Source organism: Hippoglossus stenolepis, chromosome 18 (assembly GCF_022539355.2).
Source record: "Hippoglossus stenolepis isolate QCI-W04-F060 chromosome 18, HSTE1.2, whole genome shotgun sequence".
Classification (NCBI taxonomy): Eukaryota; Metazoa; Chordata; class Actinopteri; order Pleuronectiformes; family Pleuronectidae; genus Hippoglossus; species Hippoglossus stenolepis.
This window is the reverse complement of record NC_061500.1, coordinates 19,249,829-19,277,209: the sequence shown is the minus strand read 5'-3', so window position 1 is coordinate 19,277,209 and position 27,381 is coordinate 19,249,829. Positions and strand designations below refer to the sequence as shown.

At 40.4% G+C, this 27,381-nt stretch overlaps 1 protein-coding gene across 9 annotated transcripts in view; it reads right to left on the bottom strand.

The window, feature by feature from the left end:
• slc4a5b (solute carrier family 4 member 5b) overlaps positions 1–24,396 on the bottom strand; it is a 36,964-nt gene extending 12,568 nt beyond the window's left edge. For 4 of the 9 annotated variants that reach the window (XR_004694124.2, XR_004694125.2, XM_035141614.2 and 1 more), the window contains exons 1-18: positions 24,230–24,396; positions 20,385–20,449; positions 19,181–19,399; positions 14,457–14,586; positions 13,992–14,152; positions 12,565–12,720; positions 11,527–11,634; positions 10,277–10,332; positions 6,916–7,073; positions 6,308–6,395; positions 5,812–5,966; positions 5,107–5,232; positions 4,836–5,010; positions 4,438–4,571; positions 4,177–4,357; positions 3,960–4,050; positions 2,808–2,866; positions 822–1,013 (exon numbers count right to left, since the gene is read on the bottom strand). Coding sequence is in view for 6 of the 9 variants with exons in the window: in XM_035141614.2 (XP_034997505.2) it covers positions 822–1,013; positions 2,808–2,866; positions 3,960–4,050; positions 4,177–4,357; positions 4,438–4,571; positions 4,836–5,010; positions 5,107–5,232; positions 5,812–5,966; positions 6,308–6,395; positions 6,916–7,073; positions 10,277–10,332; positions 11,527–11,634; positions 12,565–12,720; positions 13,992–14,152; positions 14,457–14,586; positions 19,181–19,399; positions 20,385–20,448 (2,253 nt within the window). In the remaining 3 variants the exon portion in view is untranslated. Of the gene's footprint in view, positions 1–110; positions 225–821; positions 1,014–2,807; positions 2,867–3,959; positions 4,051–4,176; positions 4,358–4,437; positions 4,572–4,835; positions 5,011–5,106; positions 5,233–5,811; positions 5,967–6,307; positions 6,396–6,915; positions 7,074–10,276; positions 10,333–11,526; positions 11,635–12,564; positions 12,721–13,991; positions 14,153–14,456; positions 14,587–17,797; positions 18,173–19,180; positions 19,400–20,384; positions 20,450–24,229 lie in introns of those variants that run through there. The other 5 variants (XR_007034995.1, XM_035141615.2, XM_035141616.2 and 2 more) reach the window with 4 other exon arrangements.
• Between the last annotated feature and the right edge of the window lie 2,985 nt (positions 24,397–27,381).

Below are 27,381 nucleotides of genomic sequence, written 5' to 3'. Positions count from 1 at the left end.
ATGAACTATGTTAAATGTACAAAAACCACATCCCTGAGGAAAGAAATGCATCCGAGTGGTGAGATAGAAAAGATGGCAAAGGGGAAAGAGGTATTTAGGGAAGAGCCGACCTTGATGTCAGTGGGCACGTGCAGCTTGGGGGTGTCCAGCTCCAGCAGGCTGTCCAACCCACAGAAGACCAGGATAGAAAGGATGATGGCAAAGTCACTGATCAGGGTACGGAGCTGGAGCACATTCAGGAGGGGCAGAGGAGGGAGAGAGCATGGGAGAGGATACTCTAGTACAGCTATGGAGGTTTCAAAGGTCACCAGGTGGAATGAAGGGATGACAGCTCCTAATATTTCATGAACATTCTCAGAAGCTTTAAGGAATAATGTTGGTAGTTTTCTCTATTTTTCCTGCTGTGACCAAAGCCCATGTTAAGACCAAACCAACAATGTGTGAGTCCCTAGCTCAACACTTTCTGGCTTGCTCTTGCCTTGTGAATGGGTGAATGGCACTTTACTGTAAACTTGTACTTTGAGTGGTCCTCAAGACTAGGAAAGCCCAAATATTTGAAGTGTAACTAGAAGAGTAAACAACATACCTGATGTGTTCTTAGATAACAGCTGTTAAACATTTGGGAGTGTAGAGTTGGTTTGGTCTCTTGTGACGAAGTCAATAAAGAATATCACCATTTTCATGCTTTGATAAATATCCCCCCCAAATACAAGAATCCATGCTTCACATGCAGATTAACTTCAAAGGAGGGGAGAGCCTCTAACAGCAGGAAGCCTTCGAACATGTTCTGCCTAAAACTGTGAAGTGCGAGGCTGTCTCACCTTTGTCGGGAAGTAGCGGCTGAACTTGAACTTCTTAAGAGAAACGGTCATGGAATAGGTTCCGAAGAAGAGGATGAAGGACATGAGGGCCAGGTCAGGAACATACTTACAGGAGTTCCCCACCAGAGTGCCGCCATACTTGGCGCACTCTTTCTTACTCAGCTGACTCCAGTCCTGGCCAGTCAAGTTAAACTACAGAGAAAAGACAAGACAAGGGAGGTGGAGGAGGAGGAGAGGCAGGGTGGGATGGGGAGTTGAAGACATGGTGAGGGGAGGGTGGAGGAGGAGAGAAGAGGCAGACACAAGAGAGACAAAAGAGCAGCGATAACAGAAGAAGATAAAATACAGAGCAGAAGAAGTGAGAGCCACGAGGCTCTATAACAAAGACTGAAAAATAAAAAGGACCATTTGTATCAAGCATTTCATATATTCAATCTGAGGATAACACTCATGAATCATGAAGCTCCTTCACTGACACTGTCCGAGGACGAGAGAGTGCAACATCATAAAGGCGACAAATAGGTGCCTAACAGTGGCCCTGTGATCACAGTGAATCACAGTCATGTGGTCACAGGTCAAAGCTTTGTACGCAGCTATAGCCAACCTGATCCAACATTTGTTATCACAGCAGCACCATTTTTCATATGTAATAGGGTTTATGCATAGGGGTTGTTAACTTAGGTAAAATGTTAAAAGCTTATGCATAAACTATGATGCGAAAAATGAATGACCTGATCATGGTTTCTGATTTTTTGTGCTAATTTTACTCATCACAACACAAATCACAATCTGCCTCATAGGTCTCAAGTGCAATGTGTAATTGAAAGGTTTCATAACAAGACATTTATTTTTCTAATGTTGCCCAGTCTTGGGACACTTTAACATGTCTCAGATATTGTAGCCTATCAATAATCCATAAAACACTATAAGACCATAATTTAAATAAATAAAAATGTTTGCAATGATCGTTTCTCTCCTATCCTACATAAGGTTGCTAACAGGTTCTTTAGCTCATTTTACTAAACTGGTCTTTCTGTTACATTAAGAATTTAAAATTCTCCTCCATCAAGCTCCTCTCCTATGGAATCATCTCCCCCTTTCAGTTCAGGAGGCAGACACCATCTGTACATTTAAGAGTAGGCTTAAAACCTTCATTTTTGACAAAGCTTATAGTTAGAGCCGGTCCAGGCTTGTCTTAGACCTGCTCTTAGTTATGCTGCTATAGGTCTAGTCCTTATGTTTTATCGTTTGCAGATCCAGGATCACTGCGTGGCCACATTGTGAATCATGATAGTGGATCGCGAATCAGAGATTGTGATGGCGGATTGTGATCGTGTTGGCAACTGATCATGGACTGTGATTACAACAAGACTGCTTGGCATACAATATGCCTACTCACATATTCTACCATTGCTGACAATCACTCCTCAATTCATTTGTCATTGCTGCTCCCTTCATCTCTATCAGACATTTTCTTATGTATAAATACTTTAAACATTGACACACTTTCCCATTATGTTACAAACTGTTTCCTCTAATCAATGTTGTAAATACTGTTTTATTTATGATGTTCTCCTTTACATGTGGCATCTATTGCACTTCGGTCCGTCCTGGGAGAGGGATCCTCACATGTGGCTCTCTCTGAGGTTTGTGAATATGGGCTATACAAATAAATTTCATTGGTTGATTGATTGATTCAATATCAGCAGAGAGTAGTTATTTACCAAATTAGAAAGCTGATAAATGCCTTTTAATCATAGGAAACAAAAATAGGACCAAATGCTTCTTCGTTACTGAGAGTGTCGGGCCGGTCAGGAGCGATTTCCTCTCCTGAGATGCTTTATAAGTATGGGCCACATTTCGATGGGTCAAATTTGAGCTGCTTGGTGACAACATTTATTCAACAAATCATTTTCATCTCGACATACAGCTCCCAGAGACGAATAGGAAAGATTCTTCAATGTTGTTAAAGTTAACATGACTTACCAGCAGAGTCATGTTATCATCTCCGAGTGGAGCTGAAACATTTAATCCCAGCACATATGCTTGAAAAAAAGAAGAAAAAACGAATGAATCATGAGCAAGATGATGGGTAAAACTTTCCTTTTCGGTAATACTGGTCATGGTGTTTTTTACATTCTGAATATCAGACTACAGTGATATATCCCAGCCCCATCACTACTTTTCTCAGCATGCACAGTAGCAGGGTCGACACATGCACACTCACTTTTTCAGGCAGCATCCCAAAGTGAGGCAAGAGACACAAAAGACAAGACCCGCAAATCATCACAGAGTAGGGACCGCACATTTGTTTCAAATCTATTTCCATGATGAATCATTATGTGGACATGCCAACCTAATGTTTCCCTGTCAATATCTCACGAGGGTCACATCAATTATGTTGATAAATTAACAAATGTTGTAGCTCTCAATATTATGATTATTATTGTTATATTGAATATCTAACTTTGCACAAAGGAAGCAGAGTGAAACAGCTGCCCTTGGCTCTGTGCCAAAAACAGTCATAAACAAACCTACCAACACCTCTTAGGCCAATTCCATATGACGTATTTTGTTTGTTTGGTCTGTCCAGTAACAAAAATGTGACACCAACTATTTGTGACCTAAGTTGTACCAGTAGATGATGTAGTTATTTCCTGATGAACAACAGTCTATCTGTCTGGTAAATACTCTTATTGTTTCCTAAGAAATAGTATGGATGTATATAGAAACACAACTTCCCATAAATCCACATACTTTGTGGACAGATTAAACAGACAACATAAAAATCCTTCATCGGAGAGCATTTAGGTGTTTGTACATGTATGTTTTTAACCTCGGGACAGAGCTTGGCCAGTTGTCTCTACTCCATCCTGATTCCAATCTTTCAAAACACACACCAAACTGTTATTCATCTTCTCAGATCAAACATCCCAAATACTGAGAGGTTGAACTATTCCCTGAAGTGAACAAGACAACATTTGTTATCGCTTAATATTTTACTGGTGAAATCACTCATTCAGGCAGCCTTTTGGCCATTGTGAACATTTTAGGTGAGGAAGCTCACTAAAACGATATTGTTGAATATAAATCACATTCAGAAAACAAAAGAAAACAAAAAGCAGTTTGCGGACTCACCCTGGTCTGGAGCGATGCATTCACATTTGTAGGCTGTTACATAGTCCGGCTTGAAGCCACGGTTTATTGGATAATACTTGAAGGCTCCTACCTGTGGAAAAGAAAGGTTTGTGTTTTTAACCTTACTTAATGTAAAAATGGATTTTGATTGTTGTGCTGTGCATGTGTCCCTCCTGTGTGTTGCAGTTGTGACAGTATGTTGGTCCACGTTACCCACCATCTTCTTAATGGCATCAGAGATGAATATGAAGGAGATGAGGCTGGAGAAACCCTCCTCTGTGAAGCGGGTCATGTACTTGATGATGTAGCTGGCGTCTGAGATGACCAGCAAAAAACACTGCAGACACGAGTGAAGGCCGATCCAGAGACGCAACTCCATGTAGTCTATACCGTTATTCCTGCAAAGTGTGACATGTTAAAGAGATATCCTTTCTCAATGTATTTGTATTCATCTGTTCACGTTATGTGTGCATCTTACTTGCTGAATTCATAAAGCAGCTTTTCAAAGATGAGAATGGGTCCTGTCGAACTGAGGATGATAAGAGGTTGTCCACCAAACACACAAAAGACAGTTCCAGCCAGAGCAGTGCCAAGGAAACTCTCCATCACACCCTGAGAGAAAGAGAGGCGACAGGCAGAGAGTTCACCTGTCAGATAAATGTAAGACGTAACACGGGCTGGAGGATTTCAGAGTTACGTTGGAGTGTTTAAGTCATGCTTGCAACACTCAACCGAAATTCAATTCAGTCTTTGTGAATTCAAATTTTTGGTCAAATTGCCATAACGTCTCTGCAAATGTGGGTTCTTTTTCATTTTAAGATGAATTATATTTTAGAGAAAGCCTGTGAAATCCTGGATGGACTGGATTATGAGAACCTGGTAATTGTCTGTAGCCTCCCCCAGCAGGCCTCCAAAGGTGATGGCATTTGTGATGCAGCCAAGGTATATGAAGAGCACAGCAGAGATGGACTGAATATGGAAGCCATCATAGATATCACTGCAAAACCATGGGATCTTCCTTTTAATGTCCAGCCACAATCCACCGCAAAACCTATCAAAAACAAGGTGGAGGGTGTAGTTAAGAACCTGGACATGACTAGATCTAATGACATGCCACATGAAATAGTCATCTTCAGTCCTTTCACACCTCCCAGTGAATTTCAGTTCCTCTCCGAGCTCATGCGGAGCAGGAATCTCTTCATCTTCTCCTCCAGCTGCTCCACCTGCTGAGCCGTTCACCTGACCCAGCTCGTTCAGGTTCAGCACTGACTTCCTGGGATAAGAGAATTGAGAGAAATGTTTTATACTCAACCCAACCACTTATTGATTATAAAAGGCCATTTTTTCCATCCAGCTTCAGACCAAAGCACAGAGACTATGCTGATTAAGGTGTTTAATTACATTAGCCCGAAAACTGCTACAGGTTGATCAATGGTTCTGGTTCTGCCTAACCTGTGATATTATCTATTATTATATGAACTATTAAATGCTTTCTCAGCAAGTTGGGAAAATGTGTTGTATTATTTGGTAAAGTTATTCTGTTGATTAAAAGTATGTGGTGGAACCATTATTGGGACTCTATTATTCAACCTGTACATGTTGTAGATCAAGTAAAACATGACAATAATTAATGTTATTTAACTAAGTTTATCTTATCAAATGACTATAGCCTCACTATCAATGTAATTATGACAAGACAGAAATAACTGGGTTAGACAACAAAAAAGAACTGACTCCTTTTTATTTGCTCAGCTTGGCTCCAAAACTATAGAGAACAAAATAACTTTAAATAAAACAAAGAGGCTGGAGCAGCCTGGAGACACGTGAACATGTGTTTAGTAAATGTACGTGCCTCATTTCAGCCGATGGAACCTTCTTGGGAGGTTCAATGCGAATTTTTGGGTCCCATTCCCCTGGAGGGAGGACAATCACCTCATCCAGAAACTCATCAACACCTGCAATAAGGTCATCACGGTCCCTTGCTTTGTAGGCAACATCACTGAACAGCTGGTATGAAATAAAGAAATAAACTCAAAGTAATATATTTGAAATTGTGCATCTTGGACAGCATCTATTGGCGCTTTTCTAGTCCCAATCACCACTGACAGCACTTTTGATTCAATCACATTCACCAATTCACACACATATTAATACAGTGCTTCGATATCTATAGAGCTTGTTGGCCAATCATTCATCCAATTTGCGCAAACAGGAGACAGCACAGCTATCATATTTGGTGCCTTGGCCAAGGCGGACTGGAAGAGCCGGGGATCAAACCCCTGACCTTCCTCTCTACCTCCAGAGCCACAACTACTGAGTGTGTCTGACAGGGTGTGTTGGTCACTTACGTCGTCCACCATGAGTGTAGCAATAGCTCTGCCAATCTCATTATAGGATTTGGCTTTGCCGTGAGGACCCAGCAAGATGAAGAGAAACCTGTCAAAACATAAGGGTAAAAGACTAATTACACACACACACACATACACACACTCACTATCACACTATTTGCACATCTTTCCTAGTTAGGACATTCATTAGCATAATGCTTTCCCCAGCCCCTTACCCAAACCTTAACCATCAAAACTAAATGCCTAACCCTAACCCTGTGCTGCGTTATAGATTTTCTTATTGCGGGACATGTAGATCCTACCAATAGGAAATTGTGAGCAGGTTGGGGTTTCTGATACCCCACCTTCCACTACCTTCTGTCAAATTACTCCAATTACCTCAAATAACCCATTCAGCGGCATATCTTCATAGGCCATAATATAACCATATATAACAACGACATAGTCTTAACCCTAAAGCAGCCCATTTAAAATGGGCCAGAAACGGTAGGTCGTAGGTTTTAGGCTCAAAATGTTCCTCACAAAGATCTTTGTAAAAGTACACGCACACTTTTTGAGAGTGTATCTCCCTGTCTTGAGAGACAAGACAAGACATTAAAGACACCCACCTGGTGGGCACAGGGACCTCAGTGAGGCCTCCTAGTGTTGTGGCTTGAGCCAAACGAACAAAGGAGACAAAGGGCTTGTCCAAAAAATCCACCTCGCCAATCAGGACGTTGGATGCCTCGGCATCGCGTGGAATCTTCTTCATGAACTTGTTTTTCAGCTGGAGGAACAAACGAAAAAAAGGCAGCAGGAGAAGTTGAAATCACACATTGAGGGACGGTGCACTGCTGACATTTCCTAGCTGCCTGCATTATGTGTTCCAAGATCAGGTATTTGATCTGGTTTTAGTTAAGTGTCAGTGGTGACATCAAATGGTTGGATAGTTACGATAGTTATACATTTTTTGAGAGAAAATGAAAACTACAACAAAGCAATAGAACCACAGCTGGATTCTTGCTCCTCTTATAATTTCTATAATTGTTCTTTTAGTCATCTGTTATTGCTTCCTCACTAACTTATAGCAGGAACGAATTGCAACATTGTTTGTCTCAACATTCATGGTCCCCAGAGAATGTAGCCAACTGACATTTCCTCTAGGGTTTGATGATGGAAATGTGGGATAAATGTTTATGTTCCCATCAGGACGAACTGTAATAGCTTTGGTGAAGGAAAATAAAATCTAAAAAATTAGATTTAATTGAAAGTTAAAAACAGGCTAAATCGATTTTAATGAAAGTTAACTTAAAGACCTTTATTCCTACATCAATTACAAGTTAAAATAAAATTTTGTATTCACTTCACAATGAATATAAAGAATCTAAAACACATTTTTTATCCTAAAGCATCACAGAGCTGCTGTTGTGGCCATGGCACAGATTCTTCAGTCTTGTTTTCCACAAATGAATTGCATACAGTATTTAAAAAATCACACAACAATCCTACGGCCAGCCCGCCCCCTTCCTCTCCTAACCAAGGAAGCACGTGGCAGTGGAGTGGTGGGTGCTTAAACGAAAATCTCTTGATAATCTGTGTTTAATGCTCCTTTCAGAGTCAACTCACCGACTGTTCCTCTTTCACTCTCTAACTTCTTGGTCCTAACTATAAACAAACATTTCAGTGCCACAAACAGTACAACCAGCTCATTTAACAACAATCCACCCACTCACTGTAGCTGCCGTCTGCAGCTGGGAGTTTACTCTCAGAGTTGCACACCCCTTTAATAGCATGATATGATGTGATGTACCTCACTGTAGTGTGGTAGTAGTGTAGTCTGGTCATATTGGTCAGAACAAGGAAGCCAGCTTTAGACTCATGAGTTCATTTCTTACTCGCTTTAAAGTTCTTTTCATGATATTTATCCAAATAAAGCACACACACACACACACACACACACACACACACACACACACACACACACACACACACACACACACACACACACACACACACACACACACACACACACACACACAAATTACTACTGCTGGATAACAATGGATACAGTGATACAGAACCTAGAGTTATTGCATACTTTGGCACAAATCAAAAGGAAAAGCTAATGGCTGACGCAGAGATTATATTCACCACTGCTCTTTTGTTCAGAGAAACAGAAGCCCAAACACAAACATACAATAATGAGTACAAACACGCACACAGGGAGAATATAATTGAACAAATTACCACCTCAGATGCCTGAGTGTGAGGATTAGAGGGATTAAATAGTCCTCTGTATACCTCCTCATGAAATAAGACTCAATTCATCAAAAAACACACAAGCAGCATGCAACAAAACACACACACACTCTCACACACACACACACAGAAATTGTGGATTTCACTATATGCCATCCGTGTGCAAAACTGACACAATCCATTGCTAATCTCCCACAGGCAACAGGAGATTAGCTGCTTACAAATCAATAATGAGTGCAGTGACTGCATATATGTCCAGGCTAAAGTGAATGTGTAGGATATACAGATAAAGGGGCACTCCATTAGTGTTACACATTAAGTTACGTGTTTAGTTTACTCATTATTCAATAATTCTTATTTTTCAGCCTAGGGAAAAAATCTAATCTGTTACACACTGCAAAAGTGAAATTTGACACCACAAACGAGTGTTCAATAATGAGATTCCACTAGGTTTCATTATGGGAAATGCAGGACCAAGTATTTTGGAGCTTGACCTAAACTGAGGGCCAGAAGTGCTGCTTTGATTTTGAAATTTCTTCATGATGAAATGCAACAGTAAATCACAGCTGCACCGGCTTAATTGTGTTGAATTTATTTCAAATGTTGGCACTGAAGTGTTAATCAGGGTTTACAAATGTCAAACACTAGGTCTTTCCAGGTCCATTCCCTGAAATTCAAAGACCCAGGATTTAAATGAATCATTGCTACAACACCAGAATATTTCTAATGAGATCTAGCAGGTTGTACAGAAAAACAGAGACAAAATAGAACATTAGAAACATCAAATTTTCATGACTGAATAAGCAACAAAGTTCAAATTTGGTATTAGTCTCGAGTTTTTGTGATTTGGGGACCAGTTGAGAACACAAAATATACAAATCACAACATATAGGCAACTTGGACATTTTGATAACTACTTGGATGAATCTAGGTCCTCTCTTTTATCTCTGTTTTTGGTCTCAACACCTCCTCAGGGAAATATATGGCTCTTTAGCTCTGTGTGATGTTTGCTGCTGAGCTGGAGGGGACAGTGAAATAGAATCCATAAATGTTGAGTTGGAACTCATTATAAAGCTCAGTAGAGCTGCTTACCCTCACCCTTTTCACATTGTAAAATATTGCTGAATCCTGATTGATGGACAAAGTATAAGCCGAGGTCCATCTTCTTCAAAATGGTGAAAAAAGAACATACATATACACACAATGCACAAATACTAAAAGATAATGTAAAAATATCCAGAACTGTTAGAGGACCACATCACTGAAATGAAAAGTGGACTTAAACAGTTTTCATGGATTTTAAAGGGCAGTTCACAACTCTCTGGCTGCATAACACGCTGTAAAGGGAGCTGGGGAAATATTCAGATCAGGTCTATTTCAGGATCTAGGTGTGGAGATCATTGATAGGGCCCATTGTATTTTGAAGGAGGAAGTTGTGAGAGTTTCTACTAGAAAAAGGACTACATTTCCCATGAACCCAACAGGGTTTTTTGCCCAGTGGCTTCAGCTCCATCAGTTTAACACACTGTACATAGTAAAAGGAACCTTTTAGGAATGCTTTTAGGGAGAAACCCAATGAAAAACCAAACCAACAATCAATGTGTCTGACTAATATGAGCTATGTGTGTATGCAAATCCAGATATATGTGATTCCTCTGGGCCATAAAGCTCCACTGTTATCCAAAAGCTGTTAAAAACACATGACATGAAATGGTTGAATGTAACATTTACCTGGTCTGTGCTCGGTGTGTCTGAAATGTCGTTCATGCTTCGGCTCTGGGCAGGATCTGTAAATGAAGCACGCATTTATATTTGATACTAAAACACACAACACATCATAGAAAGGATGAGGGGATATAAGGGAATATTTGGTCAGTAACTATTCAGAAATATGTTTAAAAAATAAATCACATTTACAGGTTATAAATTCAACATAGCGGCCAGTGTCCCCAGAGTGTTCCACCACCTTCCCATGTTGAATTGTTTCAGTGGTGGATTATATTTTAATGAGCCATTTGCCCCCTTTCCTCCTCAAAGCAGATTTGGGAACAAATAAAATTGAACAGAGAGAAAGAGAGAACAAGAACATACTGCAGAGCCCAGAAAATCCTCTCATAATCCCCTTCATCCAGACAGATTCACAAAAGAAACCATCAAAGGATCACACAATAGGACCAAATTCTCTTAAGTAAACACACAATTAATACAGTATGTCCAGCACATTGTGTTCATGGTGAGTATAAACACACAAAGCCATCTCAAGTGTTGAAATCATGCAGTAGCTGGGAGCTGCCAGGGACCAGTGTGGGTTAGAAAGTAAGAGTCATGAGGTGTGTGTCAGTGGGTGACTAAAAGTAAAAAGTAAAGTACAGGAAGAACAACTATTGAAAGGAATGTGCCATAATAAGTAAATGTCCTGTCCTCAAATTTCTCTGTTAAGTTGCCCTGTGGTGTTTATTGTAAACAAACTGGTGTTTACATTAACGATTTCTCATCAAAACACAATGTATGTGCTGTGAGTGCATTTCTTTCTTTATAAATACAAAGCCGTCTTTTCAGCCTTTGCTAATGCAGATATGAAAACATTTATTTTACAAAATAAACAATGGAGAATACATGTGCATTTATGTTTACATTTTACATTTATTTTCTGAATTCAAGTACTTAATATTTGGTTTTATTTGTGTTTCCTTTTAATTTCTAGTTTTTTTATAATTAAGTTCATGGTGACACTGTAAAATATCACTCCTTCATTATATTTCTTTGACTTACGGGATTGATAACGAACTCTTATGAGTCATTGTCATATATCTTTTATACCTACATATCAGCCAATATATTGGTATTAGTAATTTCTTTCTCTTTTATAACGTTGTAAAGTTATAAAGTAACAGTAATTTTTCTTTAAAAAAACACATGTGCAAGTACCTGACATGATGCATGCATGTGTGCATGTTTGTGTGGTGTGTGTTTTGACTCACGCAGGCGGCCAAGGCTGCTTGACTGCCGAGAACGTAGGTCTTCTGTGGAGCGGTGGTTCCCAGAGACTGAAATATTGCTACGACTCAGATTAACCTGAGGACTACGGCCTGACAGAGCAGCAGCAGCAGCAGCAGCAGCAGCAGCAGCAGCAGAGGATGTGAAACGATGACCACAGCAGGTGTGATTTTTACAAGGAAAAGGTGAAATAGATAGAGGTCAACATGGCAGAAAATCAAGGAAGCGTTAGGATGTAGTTATAGTTCGAAAGTTTTGATTGGTAGTAGAGAAAGTGTACAAACAGAACACGCGCATACAGAAACACACAGTGGTGTAATGAAATCGCCTCTGGTGCAGTAGTGTCCTGGAAGCCTTTTTTTCCTAGGACAGTGAAAGCATCACCCTCTGACTCTGATTGGTTAGCACTTGTTGCTGGTTGTTGGTTGGGTTTGCTGGTTTAGGTATGAGGAGTGGTGATTGGTTAGTTAGAAGCCAATCATAGGCAGGGTAGGATCATGTCTATGTTTGTTTTCCTGGGAACAAATCTGCCCATTATGTAAAATGCAGTAGATTTATGTACATAGTAATATTTGTGATATTTTCAAACTGTAATATTTATACATTATTATTTGGAAACTGCCCCATGAGAAATAATGTAAATTGTATCATGGTGGCACACTCTGGCCTACACTGTCTGTTGCAGATCAATTGATTACAAAAGAAACCACTGGCCCACAAACTAGTTCACTCAACATGCATCATCGTGTGGTTGAGTCCCCCCGAAGTCTGCATTAGAAATTATTATTGGATGCAATAAATATGCATGAGTAATCTTACATCTCACTGTTTATAACACACATTTTATCTCTTGCGGGATAGGTTGCTTAAAAAATTTAAATTAAGAGTATACCACTACACCACTGCACACACACACACACACACACACACACACACACACACACACACACACACACACACACACACACACACACACACACACACACACACACACACACACACACACACACACACACACTTACTCGAAGAAGTGTTGGAGGACTTCCCTATGTCTGCCAGAGAGCGGTGCATTGGTTTCTTGGTCTGGTGACGGTGTTTCCTCAGCAACACAAAACTGATCTTCTCCTTCAGATCAGGAAGGATGAGACCGTCGGCGATTTGTCGATCCACGATCTCATCTGGAGAGAATCAAAGTTTAAGGCACGGCTGAATTTGCATGAACAACATCTGTGATTTCATATGATTTAAACCTTTCCCTACAAATCTAGTATTGTTATTTTCTTGGAATCCCCTCGTAAATTCAACAATATTCTGAAAATGGCTGAAGTCTTGACACTTCTGGATGTGCTGCTATTGAACACTCAGTTGCAGTTGCATTAATCAATCAATTAACTGAAAGAAAATGAAGTTGAACATACACCAGTGTGATAAGAACTTCCTAAAAATGGGTACATTTATTTGACATGTACTTAGATTTTTTTGTTTGGCCCATGTCCCATTTACTTAAATGGAGGAGATGGGGTTTATGACCTGTACATAAGCTAGCCCCCAGGGGGACATTAACATATTTTGGCTATACTTTTGGGGAGCTGTCGTTCATCCTTACACTGGTTAAGCCAATGTTGCTCTGAGTCTGAGTCTGCTAGATATGTCAATATGTAGCTGTTTGCAAACACAATCACGGAGTCAACTTTACATGTGAGGTGGCAATATTACAATGCTCTTATATGTTGAGTGTCTGATATGGAACTTGGATCTCTCAAATGTAAAAGGCTCCTTAAATGCAACACCAAGGTGTTTCTTACTGCACCTGCAAGACCAAATGACTTAAGCTGCTTTCAGACATGTACTGAACTCTGGAGATTCTCCTGAGTTTCTCCATAGGTGTTTCTGCATGTGTGAATGCAAATGTCCTAGTGAGAGCAACCAGAATGTCTGCGGACATTCTCCACCTGGTCCCCCAGTATAAAGTTCGCAGAAACTATGAAGGAGCCGATGTGAGAAACATCAGGAGAACCTCCGCAGGATTCAAAGCAACATGTGACACGAAAAAAAAAAGAAAACAAATATCTCGTGAAGAAAAAGGGAAGCAATTCACTTAGAAGACACAGACAAAGATGTCAAGAGAGTTTGTGGTGATAAGAGCCGATGTCGATGCGCTTGTTACTGTTGTGAACGTATCTGAGCAGAGAATCTCCTGCTGCGATGTACATGTTTGAAAGGAAACCTCTGGAGAAGGTGTGGACCCGATTCTTCAGAGTTTCTCGGAAGGTCATGTCTGAAAACAGCTTTTATGTGTTTACCTTGTGCATTAGCATTTCAAGTTTCTGTTGTATGAAAGACAGGAGTGCAGTCTCAAATTTCACTGACATGCTCTGGATAAGGGTGAGCCGTGTAGTTCTTTACTACAGGTACAGAACCACCAGGGGAGAAAGGCTGTGGGACTCACCCACTATCTGTGGCAGAGAGTAGCCTTCCAGGTCGAGCAGAATGCTTCCTGTCTGCAGACAGGTCCTGAGCTCAAACAGGCTGTGGAGGGTCAGTGTGGAGACATGAGGCTTGCTCCATCTTTCTCCTCCCTCCTCCACCTTCTCCTCAAACTTCACCCACCTACACAGGGGGAGAAAAAGGGGGTTTGGCCTCAGAATTCAATAGCTGCAGGGGGTTATTTGGCTGTTTTGAGAGGGACAGAGTGATTGATTTGTCCAGGTCCAGGAGTGCCAGCCAGCGGGATGCTGCTTTGCAATTTAAACTGTGGATTCAATCATGTGTAATGGTATAGTCCAGTAATGCAGAGTCCACAATATCTCACATGTAACCCTCAACCCCTAAATCCCATCAAAAGTGTTCCCAAATCCTTAACTAATGAAAGCTCTGACACTCAGGCTGCATGTTTGTGTGTGTGTCCTTGTACCTTGCAGACTCTTTCCACTCTAATTCCCCCCCCTCGTGCTGTAGTGTGTCCATCTCAGTGAATATGGTGGGTGTTGGGGTGTTGTCATCTTCGCCCAGTATGTGGCGCAGCCGCTCCGCTGCAGGGGACACTGAAGAATAAAGGCCACACGAGAGACAGGGTCAGTTTCAGATTTCTATTAAATATAAATTTGCAGGTCACAAGCCACAAGCAACAGATATAACTCATATTTACACATGCAAAGATAAACGCTACAACAAGTAAGCTACTGTGGGAGTCTGAAATCGTAGTGATAGTGATCCAACTATTGGGTGGATTCTCCTGTATTCCTATGTATTTTTTTAATACGCCCATAATTTTTTATTTGATACCATTGTTTTGATCAAATACTTGCAAAATGAATGAATTTCTCTCAGCCCGTGTTTATTGCTAGTTAGCAAATGCCATCATGTCAACATCTGAAGGGGAAGAATTTTCTTTTTGTCCATTTATAAATATATTATATAAACTGAAGCATACATTATATTTATGCAAGATCAATATACTTCAAGTTGCACTCAATTTTGAACCCATTTAAACTATGCCTATTATACTTTGTGTTAAAAGCTGCTCCTAATGAGAAGCTTAAGTATTTTTACTGCATATTCCTTCAGTATTTCTGGTTGATTTACAGAAAACAGTAGTGTACTTAAAATATACTTTTAGTATCTTGTTGTACCTATGTAGATTACTAGAGGATTATTTGATGTACTAAAAGTAAGTGCACCATGTTTTTGGTCTATTCTATAGTACATTAAAATTACAACTCTGAAGGTTCTACAATTCTGATATTGTACTTCTTTGTATTTACTCCTGGTTCAATTTTCCAGAACAAAAAGTGCACATACACCTACACAAAGTAGTAAATATGGAAATTAATCAACATATCACTTTTTATGATAACAATTAAATACAAATAGTAATATATTTGCTTTACAATTACAGGTCTTACCAAAGTAACAAATACCTAAAACGTCCACTTAAGTGGCTGTAAAAATCATTTATAGAATAAAGGCTGCAGATAATGTTTATCTGCATTAATTCTTTTTCACAGCTACCATTTAATTAGAAGTAAGATTCATCAATATGTATGTTGGGTTTTGTGGAATAAACACTGCTGCTACAAGTAGACTTTAGGTTTTTATTCTTATTCTTATCAGTTTGGGATGTTGCCTTTATTGCACAGTGGGGACAACAACAAACTCTAGAGAGCAAGGTCGTCACATGTGACAATGGTCCCAGGACATGACCAATTTCACAGAATGGACCTTTGACCAACAAGACAGCCAGAAAATAGTTAACAATCCCCATTTACCCTTTTTTAATGAGGATCAAAGTCAGCTCCTCTAATTACTATCTGAAAGAGATGTGTAATCTATCAGCTGGCACCTTTTCTAAATTTACTCTGAACTGATCAATCTACATTAACGTCTGAGCCTGGAGGCGCTGTGCAATTACATCCCAATGCTGTGTGTGTGTGTGTGTGTGTGTGTGTGTGTGTGTGTGTGTGTGTGTGTGTGTGTGTGTGTGTGTGTGTGTGTGTGTGTGTGTGTGTGTGTGTGTCTCACAGATCTCCCAGTTTTCCTGTTGCACAGTTTCTTCCCCCAAAAGCTTAAAAAAGTCAATAACACACAACCTCATAGATCTGAATGGGTCCAGCTTTACCTACAATTGTCTGAAGCCTCATGTGAAAGTGCACGTTCACAATCTCAATCGATACTTCCACTTGGAGGGGACAATTATGTAATCCATGGCTACCACAGCACAGTGCATGATTATAACACAATAGAATGTTCCACAATGAGACCAATCAGTTGCTGTTTTCATTACTTTGTCCGCTCTGCCAGACTAGGAGGTCTGCTGTTCCCTCTTTGATCTCTGACCAATGTAATCCCACAGAGGCAGATCATTCTCTGTTGTGTTTGCTGTGTTTTAGATCAGTTGTGGATCATTGGATAAAACACAAATGCACAATTCCCTTTAGTACTTTAACTTCTTGTAGGCAGCACTCTTTTCGTACAAAGAGAGGATCTGAAGGACAAATGCAGGCACCCAACTGCATTCAGCACACTTCAGCTTATTTAGTTTTTTTGGTCTGACACCTCTACTCATCCCCATGTCATCCCCATCTCAAGAAGCAGCAGGCAGGCGTGGAATATAAAGGTTCTGTTACATCCACTGTACCTTGTTGGCCCAGCACCAGATGGCGTCCACACACACACACACACACACACACACACACACACACACACACACACACACACACACACACACACACACACACACACACACACACACACACACACACACACACGCACACACACACAAATAGTGAAGACATGTTTTCCAGCAATGTCACTTCAGCCATTCCCCTTGGGAAGAAAACTCATCAGAAGAATGACTAGGAGCATATGGGGAGGTAAACATGAGGAGTTGTTCTTGCTTGATTTTTTTTTTTTCAGCCCAGTGTTCTGTATTAGTAACTATGGGCATGTTGTGATCTGGTCAGAGAAATGCTATTTAATACAGTTGTGAATAGTTCTACTATAGTTTAACTGCAGAGGGAGAAAACACCGGTGACACAGCTTAGTGACTGAGACCGTGCTCGTGGCCGTTCAGATAACAGTGTGAAGGTTTATCAGGCTTGACGAGCAGCGCTTATGTGCTCAGTTTAACGAGCGTTTAGTTTCAGTGTGGGACTTGATGATAGACTTGTGACTCTTGGTGGAAATTATTTCATGCTGTAACTCCTGTGATGAATTATTCACATATTTAAAAATGATCACAGGTGTGTAGAGTCCCTGCACATGGCTGATAAATAACACACAAACACCGTGAAGGAGGAAAACCAGAACCAATTTACCATATGCAAGGCGTGCTAAATGAAGTAGTGAAATACTGTGGAAATACCTTGAATGTCCATTGAAACCATTTAATGACTCAGATTTACAAAGAACCATCAGATCCAAATCAAACCCAAGGGGAGGAGGCTTTTGGAATAAAGTTACCATCCAATTCTTTCCAAAAAATAATTCATATGCAAGGCCCTTACCACGCAAATGAACGACTTCCAAAGCCTCATTAATAGACAAATGTACGTTTAGGTGACACGCAAACATTTCATGGAAGTGGTGAATTAAGTTTTTGCACATGCAGAAACATGGCGTCATGCACAATTCTAATCGTTTCTCTTCTGATACACATTCTGGATATCTGTGGTGGCCCCCAGCTCTAATACAGACTGACAATCTCTTTTTCTCAGGCGTTTTCCCTCCTCAATTCCTCCTTCATGTCATCTTTACCTATTTGAGAGCCTGGCAGGGTCCAGCAGGAGGCCATGAGGGAGGGGAAAGAGGCCCCGGGTTCCTGCATGCTCACTGGATCCACTGACACGCACAGTTGCTGAAGAGGGGTCCTCAGTTTCGCTTTGGTCAAGAAGAAAAGACGTCTGGGTTTCTGAGGGTTCTTAGCTCACCACTGCTGGCTCTCCACCATGAGTGGCACACTTTCACTCCTACTCGCATACGTCCTTTCCACTTCTTCCTGTGCTCTGCTGCGTTTACAGGTATTTTTCCACAGCCAGTTCTGTTGTTCCAGTCATATGATTTGGTGTGTGGTGGGTCTATGTGAAACCTGCGCCATTCAATCAGTCGGTCTCCTCTAAGCTGTGGCAGAAATCCGCCGAAATCTCCAAAGCAGCAAAGAGCTAGAGGCTTTAAGAGGGTTGACACACACCACGGGGCCCTTGAGCACTCTCCTCCCAGAGGTCCATGCACAAACACTCAAGCACACACACTCAAACTCAAACATGCATGAGAACAGCGAGGACTTCCTCGCCCACAGAACTTCTATTGCTCAGAAGACCCAGGTAGTCCAGTGCCTCTAACCGTCACCTCAGGCCTTATGTTTGTGGCACACATTTGGGACGAATCCTTTCTGGAGCAGGCAAAAAAATGAAGCATACCAAAGGAAAAACACTCACAGTCCCCCCAAATAACATGCACATACACACACACATGCACACACAGCTTGGAGTTCCTCAGCTCTAATCAGCTTACAGGCTTCAGACTTCATGGCTCCTTGCTGCAAAAATATTCATCACATACGTACATACAAGCACCCGCAGCTGCAACCTCATCACACACACTTAGTGCAGGCAGACCTCTGCTTTGTGTGCGCAACAGCATACATCCAACCTGGTCATATGCCTCTCACTAATGTGTGTGTGTGTGTGTGTGTGTGTGTGTGTGTGTGTGTGTGTGTGTGTGTGTGTGTGTGTGTGTGTGTGTGTGTGTGTGTGTGTGTGTGTGTCTGTGTGTGTGTAAAAGCACCAAGTAAAGTTCTGTGTGTTTAATATTTTTAAGGTCTCTTCAAAAAATTGAAGAGAAGAGATACCTTCACATTGACAAATAAAGTGATTTAAGGGAAGCATAATACTATGCTTCCCTTCCCAAGGAAGACTCTTGGCTCTTCTGTACATTGTATGTTTCATCCGTAATATTATATTTTCTACTTGTTTTAAGTTTGTATGTTTGTTCTCTTTTTTAAGCTTGTATGCCCCTTGTATATGATAATTTTCTTTACATAATATTAGAGTAGCTAAGCCCTAATGGGTAACTTTAGAAAAGTAATAGAGACAATGGGATCATGGGACACACGTCCCGTACAGACTCAGTTTACCTAACCTGTGAGGTTGGTGTGCCCATGACGATCCACACTCCCCTCCTCATCGTCATAGTGCTCCTCTCTGTCGTGGTGATAGCTTCGGTGCGAGTGGTCACGATGCGTGTGGTGATCGTAGTGCTCGTGTCGTGCGCTATGTTCGGCATCACTGGCATGGGAGTGGTGTCGGCGCCTTTTCCGCCTGTGGGAGACTGGGACACCAATGTACTCCGGCTGGGCCTCTGTGAGAGAGAACATGTGAGAGAAAGGATACAAAACACTGACTGCTTGTGGAGTGATGTGAAAGTCCTCGGCAATAAACAAGTGTTACAGCAGTGTATGTGCCCACGCACACACTCACATGCACAAGTCTGCAAATATATTGTGTTATCACAAATATCAACGGTGGCAACAGTGTTTTTTCTTATTTTAGTCTGTAATGGATGTCACGAATTTATCATGTTTTAAAGCAACATTATAGAACTGTATTACTTTAAGACAAAGCTTCAAAATCCTTCTGATGGTGACCCTGACTTGGAGAAGAAAGTATGGTGCCTCAATTGGGTTTGAGTGGGTACGATCTCCCTGGAGTGAGTCTTCAACTTCTAGTAAGAAGAAATTAGCTCTGTACTCTGAGTTAGATTTCACGGCAGAAGTTTTCAGATGCTTTTGGTTCATCAGCATAATTTAATACTGACATGAGGCCAATAGGTGTTCTTTTCTGTACATGACCTGAACAACCCATGAGCTTCAAGTGGTGCGCTGCTTCCATTTCCTGAATAATTATCAGACTAACAGAAAAATGTATGTGCCAGCATGCTGCAATAACCACTTGTCATCAGCTTCAAATATATGCCTTTGTGTGTATTCGATGAAATGATCAGGAACTGTTGGCAAACACATTTGCCAGGGTCAATTCAGGTTATCTGGGAATCTTTTGCAATTTTTGACACATTAGATCAACATATTATACCTTTTTGTAATCCTTAAGATGTTTTTCAACCACACCAGAAGAGAGAATGGATATATCATACTCAGAGGAGACACGACACAGCTATTAGTGTTCTTTATGCCCAAAAAATGTATTCTGCCTGAATTTGAGTTACAGCTAATCACATGTTACAAACTAATTGCCATGTATTTAACTTTCTTTGAGGTGATCCAGGGCTGTGCCCACTTTACTCAGCTGATAATCCTGCATTTCTTCCAGGGTTACTGTTGTCTCACCATCATCGTCGTCATGGTGTCGATGACCTCTGCTCCTTCCCCTCTGCCAGTCATGATGATCCATCCTGAAACAGATTAGAAACAAGGAGGAAGAGGTTTACTGAGGAAATATAGAAGCTTGAGGAAAGAAAGAGAGGCGGTCGTTATCAATGAATTTTTATTTGTATAGCTCATATTCACAAATCACAGTTTGTTTAAAAGGGCTTAACAGGTGCGACATCCTCTGCCCTTAACCCTAAAAAAAGAACCCTATTAAAGATTCAGTGTGTAGAATTCAGTGACATCTAGTGGTGAAGTTGCATGTTGCAGCTTAATACCCCTTTCCTCACCCTCCCCTTCCAAACCCTTCAGTTCTCATAAAAACTCAAAAGGTGTTTAGTTTGTCCAGTCTGGGCTACTGTAAAAAACATGGCGGCCTCCATAGAGAGGACCCATTCCCGATGTAAATATAAAGTATTTAAATATATATATATAACATCACTAGGATTAATTTATATTCAATATCTGCCAATAGATCCCGTCCACCTGAATCTTACACACTTAACCTTTAACAGGGCAAAATAAAGATAAAAACCCCAGATAGAGCCACCTGTGAGGGATCCCTCACATCCGCCAGCAGCAGAACACATCAACAAAATAAAAATATTTACAACGTTTAATATTATCAACATTATCCCTGCCCTCTCTTTGATTCTCCATCAGCAATTACCAAATATACACCCCACTTTCATGTACAGTTGAAGTGTACAATATCATGTATCAGGGAATCCTCCTCACATTGCTGTACCACATGGGCTGCCAGCCCACATGGCAACACACATGCCACTGCAACATTCACAGATCGAAGGATGACAAGAGGAAAACTCAATCGAAAACCCCAGCAGCCCCTCAGGTCCCGGCTGGAGCTCAACACATGGAAACTAAAGCAAACGGTGATACATTTCCACCAAAATTGGCCAACAACAGCACAACAATAACGGAAAAACTTTACCTTAGCTACATCTAAACATTTGAGGCTGTGAAACTCCAGCTACATCTGTGGGATGTCTGAATATGTGTGTTGTCTAAAAAGATGATATATAAAATCATACCACAGATGAAGCTGGAGTTTTACAACGTCGATTGAGGCAAGAGGCCATTTTTACAGGATGATGAGATAGACATGATTAACATTAATATGAACAAGTCTGGGATTGCCAAGTTGTGTTCATCCTCACACTACAACTCCTCTAATAAGGAAACATTTATGAAGTATCAACCAATGGTTAATAAATCATTAATTTATAAGAAACCTTAATGGATTACCCACAATTCTCTCCAAATAGAAGTTGAAAAGATTGTTCTTCAATCGTATTCTTAATTCCAAGTTTTTTCAACTTTAAATGTTGAGTTATTAATTATAGACTATTTAAAAAATCTAATTGTAATTTATTTGCACACAGTTGCTGTAGCTAAGTGTTAGTTCATCAAATGAAGATTGAAAAGAAACAGGATTTTTGCCGACATCCCATCAGGCACCAACTGTCTAGAGGCTTAGAGGAAACATACAGCCCATGAATGACATGCTGCCATCATGTTTCCTCTGATAGTAATGTGTATTCTGTTAATCATGATAAAGATTGCATCCCTACAAAGTAGCTGGGAGCAATGTCACACACTGTTGTTGTACAGTGTTCACGCTGGGACAGACTCTCTGCTCCTGGAGGGACAGACAAAGCAACTAAAGAGTGACTTATCAAACTGACTAACATAGAAGCAAACCTTGGTGTACTACACTTGTTGTTAACAGAGCTGAATTCCTTGAATTCCTTATTGAACCTGTTAACCCTTTAGTGAACTTAAATGCTGGTTTAACATTTTCACAACTCATGAGATGAGTTTGGATCTGTCGAGTTTAATTTAGTCAAGGCACACATCTTAAGGCAGCAGGCTTACGTTGGACCAGCTTGCAAGGTTTTCCAGTTAGTTGCCTTTAAAAGACCAACACTGTTAGAATGTGATATCCTCATTGTTATAAGACTGAGTTGAGCACAATAGAAATCTCTTCATCAGGGAGGGGATGTGAATGAATGATGTGAGCAATCTAAGGTCATCAATATGATTTCAGTTTACAGCCACCAAAAAGAAAAGACTAGAATTACCACACTGTGGTTTTATGCCTCCGCCAACAACATGTCTTTTTTTCTCAGATTCACATAAGGTCTCTGTGACCTTTGACCTTTGACCACTGAAACTCATCTTTGAGTCCAGGTGATATCTGATCAAAAGTTGAAGAAATTCCCTCAAGTCGGTGTTGAAATATCACATTCAAAGGGTCAAAAACATGTCACCGTGGCCTTGACCTTTGACCAACAAAATTTAATCAGTTATTCAGTGAGTGTGTTCCAAATTTGAAAGAATTCTCTTGAGATGTTCCTGAGATATTCACTTATTTATTCACAAGGCAAAACATGTATTTGAAAAGTCACAGTGACCTTTGACCTTTGATCACCAAATTCTAATCAGGTCATCCATGAGTCCAAATGAATTGTACCAGAAGTAATACAATTCTCTAGCACTCCTGAAAAAATCCCATTCACAGGAACATGAGGTTACTGTGACCTTAAACGTCGACCACCAAAATATAATCAATTCATCTTTGAGTTCAAGTGAATGTTTGTACCAATTTTGAAGACATGAATTCCTTCAAGGTGTTACAGATATCATGTTAACAAGAACAGGCCGGACAGACGGACGTACTGACGGATGGACGGACAACCTGAAAACATCATGCCTCCGGCCACTGGGTGTTGCCAGCACGGAACACCCACACAGTCACACACTCACACACACGCTCACACACACACACTCACACAGCAATCTACATATTTTTTCTATCCAGACATGTACTTGTTAGCGTTACACATACATTTGTCCATGAATTGATCACTAAGTTTCCTATGCACTGATGACATAGAGGTTTGTCTTTCTAAAGCCGATTTGGGGGAGTTTTCTAGGCTGATCAATAGATGTCATTTCTGATTGCTTACTAGTTCCTGAAGCCTGATCACTGACTGTGAAGGACAGTCACATGAGTCCAGTCATGCACACACACACACACACACACACACACACACACACACACACACACACACACACACACACACACACACACACACACACACACGCACAAACATGAATGCATACTTGTGCATGTACACACGCACATTGTGCTGAAGTTAACTCTAAAAGGTTGTAGCTTGGCATCATACTTCAGACACAGACAGTCAGGGCACCTCCTCTTCTTGACACACAGCTACACTCAGGTGTGTGTTAACTAACTTCAACAAGGGTGCATTGAAAATACATCCTTTTCTGAGGCTGAGCCCAACCATGAATCTAAAGGGCCAAGCACCAGAAACTCACCAACAAATCACCGAGTGAGGGAAACGAGCAATGGATCTTAGTGTAGCACAACACTTACAAACAACATGAGACAACATCCGAACTGTCTAAATTCTTTCATTGTTAATGACGACCACCTCAAATGGTCAAATCGCAACATGCAACTGGAGCTATAGACAGTTTTCTTGTCCAAATTAAACAAATTTTAATAAATGTTAGAATCATGATATTTAATACAATTAAAATCTTTTAAATAACGTATTTTTGACGGTATTGAAACATTTACAGCCAAATCTCTAAATTACATCAAAATGAACAGTTATCCCTTTTCACCAGCCATTGATACTGGCATTGGATCTATTTCATCTGTGATCAGTATCAAAATCGCAAATAATCTAAATCAGATTTTCTCTCTAAATCGAGTCAGAATGACATTGTGACAAAAAATGTAAATGTCTTACCTTGTGTGACAGATGAAGCTAACAGAACCAAAATTAAGAAGTTAACGGAGGGTTAATTATATTAAATGATAAAAATGAATAGAATAACACAGCTTTCAATATGGTTATGTATATAATCTGTAGAGCAAAATTCTGCAGCAAACTGTTCTCAATGACTGCATGGACGATCTGAGTATTGAGTATTAGATGCTACAGCTGTATGTGTGTGTGTGAGTGTGTGAGAGAGAGAGAGAGAGAGAGAGAGAGAGAGAGAGAGAGAGAGAGAGAGAGAGGGAGAGAGAGAGAGAGAGAGTTAGTGTTTGTGTGTGTGTGTGTGTGTGTGAGAGAGAGATACAGAGATAGATAGTGTTTGTGTGTGTGTGTGTGTGTGTGTGTGTGTGTGTGTGTGTGTGTGTGTGTGTGTAGTAACAGTATGTCCCCATCTTCCTCAGTTTTCTATTTAAGATAATCATTGAGGCTGACAAGCGTTTCTCCAAGTACTGTATGTATGTACAGTTTTTAGGTACTGGTGCTGCACTTGTGTATTTCTATTTTAAGTTACATTATAGTACACACTTACTCCACATTTCAGCTGGAAATAATTCACTTTACACTCCACTGTATTTATTTTATGGGTTTAATTGTAAGCTACAGCGGATGTTTAAAATGTTTTGGCTGCAACCAATGAGAATTGTAATAATTTAATCAATTAAATGAATTAATCTGACTTTCGAATGTTGTTAGCTTTGTTTTGGTACTTCTTATTTCACCATACAAATTTAAACATTGAGATAATGAATTGCGTTATTAATGTGTCTGATGAATGAAATAACTTATTTTTAGAATTTTTTAATTTTTTAATTTAAAATTATCAGCACACTGGTGAATGTAGTGAAAGAACATGTCACCAAGTTTAATAGAGTCACTCACAGAGATGTTTTATCTTGAGACTAAAGAGGAATAAGTTATATCATGCTTGAGATACATACATCCTGTGAGTAGGAGACATTCAGTGTTGATTTGGGTCTTTCATGAGATCAGATAACAATTAACAAACCATGGAATACATCCCTTAAAATCTAGAAGATGATTAACGCATGTTGTACTAACCACATGGAGGCAAAGGGAGGCTGTGCTATAAAATGAGCAAACGCCCAGTTATGGTATCTGACTCTTTCAGCAGCATGTGTCACCACTAGATGGCTCTCACAACTAGTTTCCTTTCCCAGCTGAGAACATGCTGATGATTACTGGTGGTGGCTTGCAGTATAGTGAGTAATCCTCTTAACTTCCGAGACAGCATAATACATTTGATCCATGAATCTGTATTAGTAATATATGTGGAGGCAATCCAAGAATCTAAAGACTGGGGCACCTTGGAAAATGTAGCAGGAACTACTTAGCAGGGACTGAGAAGACTGAGACATAACCAAAATGGCACCAAAATATAGGCAAACAGTTTCCAAATTATCTGCAATATGCAAAGTCTTCTAATGGGCGTGAGACATTAGAAGAGATTAGCTAATTTATAGTGAATGTGCAAAGGCTCTGTATTGCATGCTGGATTGGAAGGGGGCCCACAGAGACTGCTTGTGTATAGGGCCCAAACTTGTGTGCTACGCCCCTCTGTTTGGTCAATTACTACTGCTTGATGAAAACAAATGACTTTTGACTTTTATAAAAGGAGGCAGAGCAAGTAAAGACCTTCTACTGGACTCACCACCACTCCTTCACAAACAGCTGTTCACCTGTTTATTCAAAGTTCTGTGAAACTCAACTGAACTCAGTCTGCAAAACCCCGAACTGGAGAATCAGCTGGCGTTGCATTGTCATGAGTGCACTGTTGTTATGATCAACAGCATCACTTATGTTGATTAGACCCAGCCACTGCTGCTGCAGAGTGCTGATTGCCTGTTTATTCAAAGTTGTTTAATAGTGAGTGTATCACATGTCATAATCCCATGCAGGGTAGAAACAGTTACCTGGTTACCTGGGTAGAAACAGTTACCTGGGTAGAAGCTATTACCTGGTAGAAACAGTTACCTGGTTACATGGGTAGAAACAGTTACCTGGGTAGAAGCTATTACCTGGTAGAAGCAGTTACCTGGTAGAAACAGTTTCCTCGACAGAAACTGTTACCTGGGTAGAAATAGTAACCTGGTAGAAACTATTACCTGGTAGAAACAGTAACCTGGTAGAAACTTTTATCTGGTAAAAACAGTAACCTGGTAGAAACTATTACCTGGTAGAAACTATTACCTGGTAGAAGCAGTTACCTGGTAGAAACTATTACCTGGTAGAAACAGTTACCTGGTAGAAACTATTACCTGGTAGAAGCAATTACCTGGTATAAACTATTACCTGGTAAAAACAGTTACCTGATAGAAGCAGTTACCTGGTAGAAACTTGTATTTGGTAGAAACAGTTACCTGGTAGAAACTATTAACTGGTAGAAACTGTTACCTGGTAGAAACTGTTACCTGGTAGAAGCAGTTACCTGGTAGAAACAGTAACCTGGTAGAAACTTTTATCTGGTAGAAACTGTTACCTGGTAGAAACTGTTACCTGGTAGAAGCAGTTACCTGGTAGAAACTATTAACTGGTAGAAACTGTTACCTGGTAGAAACTGTTACCTGGGAGAAACTGTTACCTGGGTAGAAACTGTTACCTGGGTAGAAACTGTTACCTGGGTAGAAACTGTTACGTGGTAGAAACTGTTACCTGGTAGAAGCAGTTACCTGGTAAAAGCTATTACCTGGTAGAAACTGTTGCCTGGTAGAAACTGTTACCTGGTAGAAACTGTTACCTGGTAGAAACTATTAACTGGTAGAAACTGTTACCTGGTAGAAACTGTTACCTGGGTAGAAACTGTTACCTGGGTAGAAACTGTTACCGGGTAGAAACTGTTACCTGGTAGAAGCAGTTACCTGGTAAAACTATTACCTGGTAGAAACTGTTACCTGGTAGAAACTGTTACCTGGTAGAAACTGTTACCTGGTAGAAGCAGTTACCTGGTAGAAACTGTTACCTGGTAGAAACAGTTACCTGGTAGAAACTGTTACCTGGTAGAAACTGTTACCTGGTAGAAACTGTTACCTGGTAGAAACTGTTACCTGGTAGAAACAGTTACCTGGGTAGAAACTGTTACCTGGGTAGAAACAGTAACCTGGTAG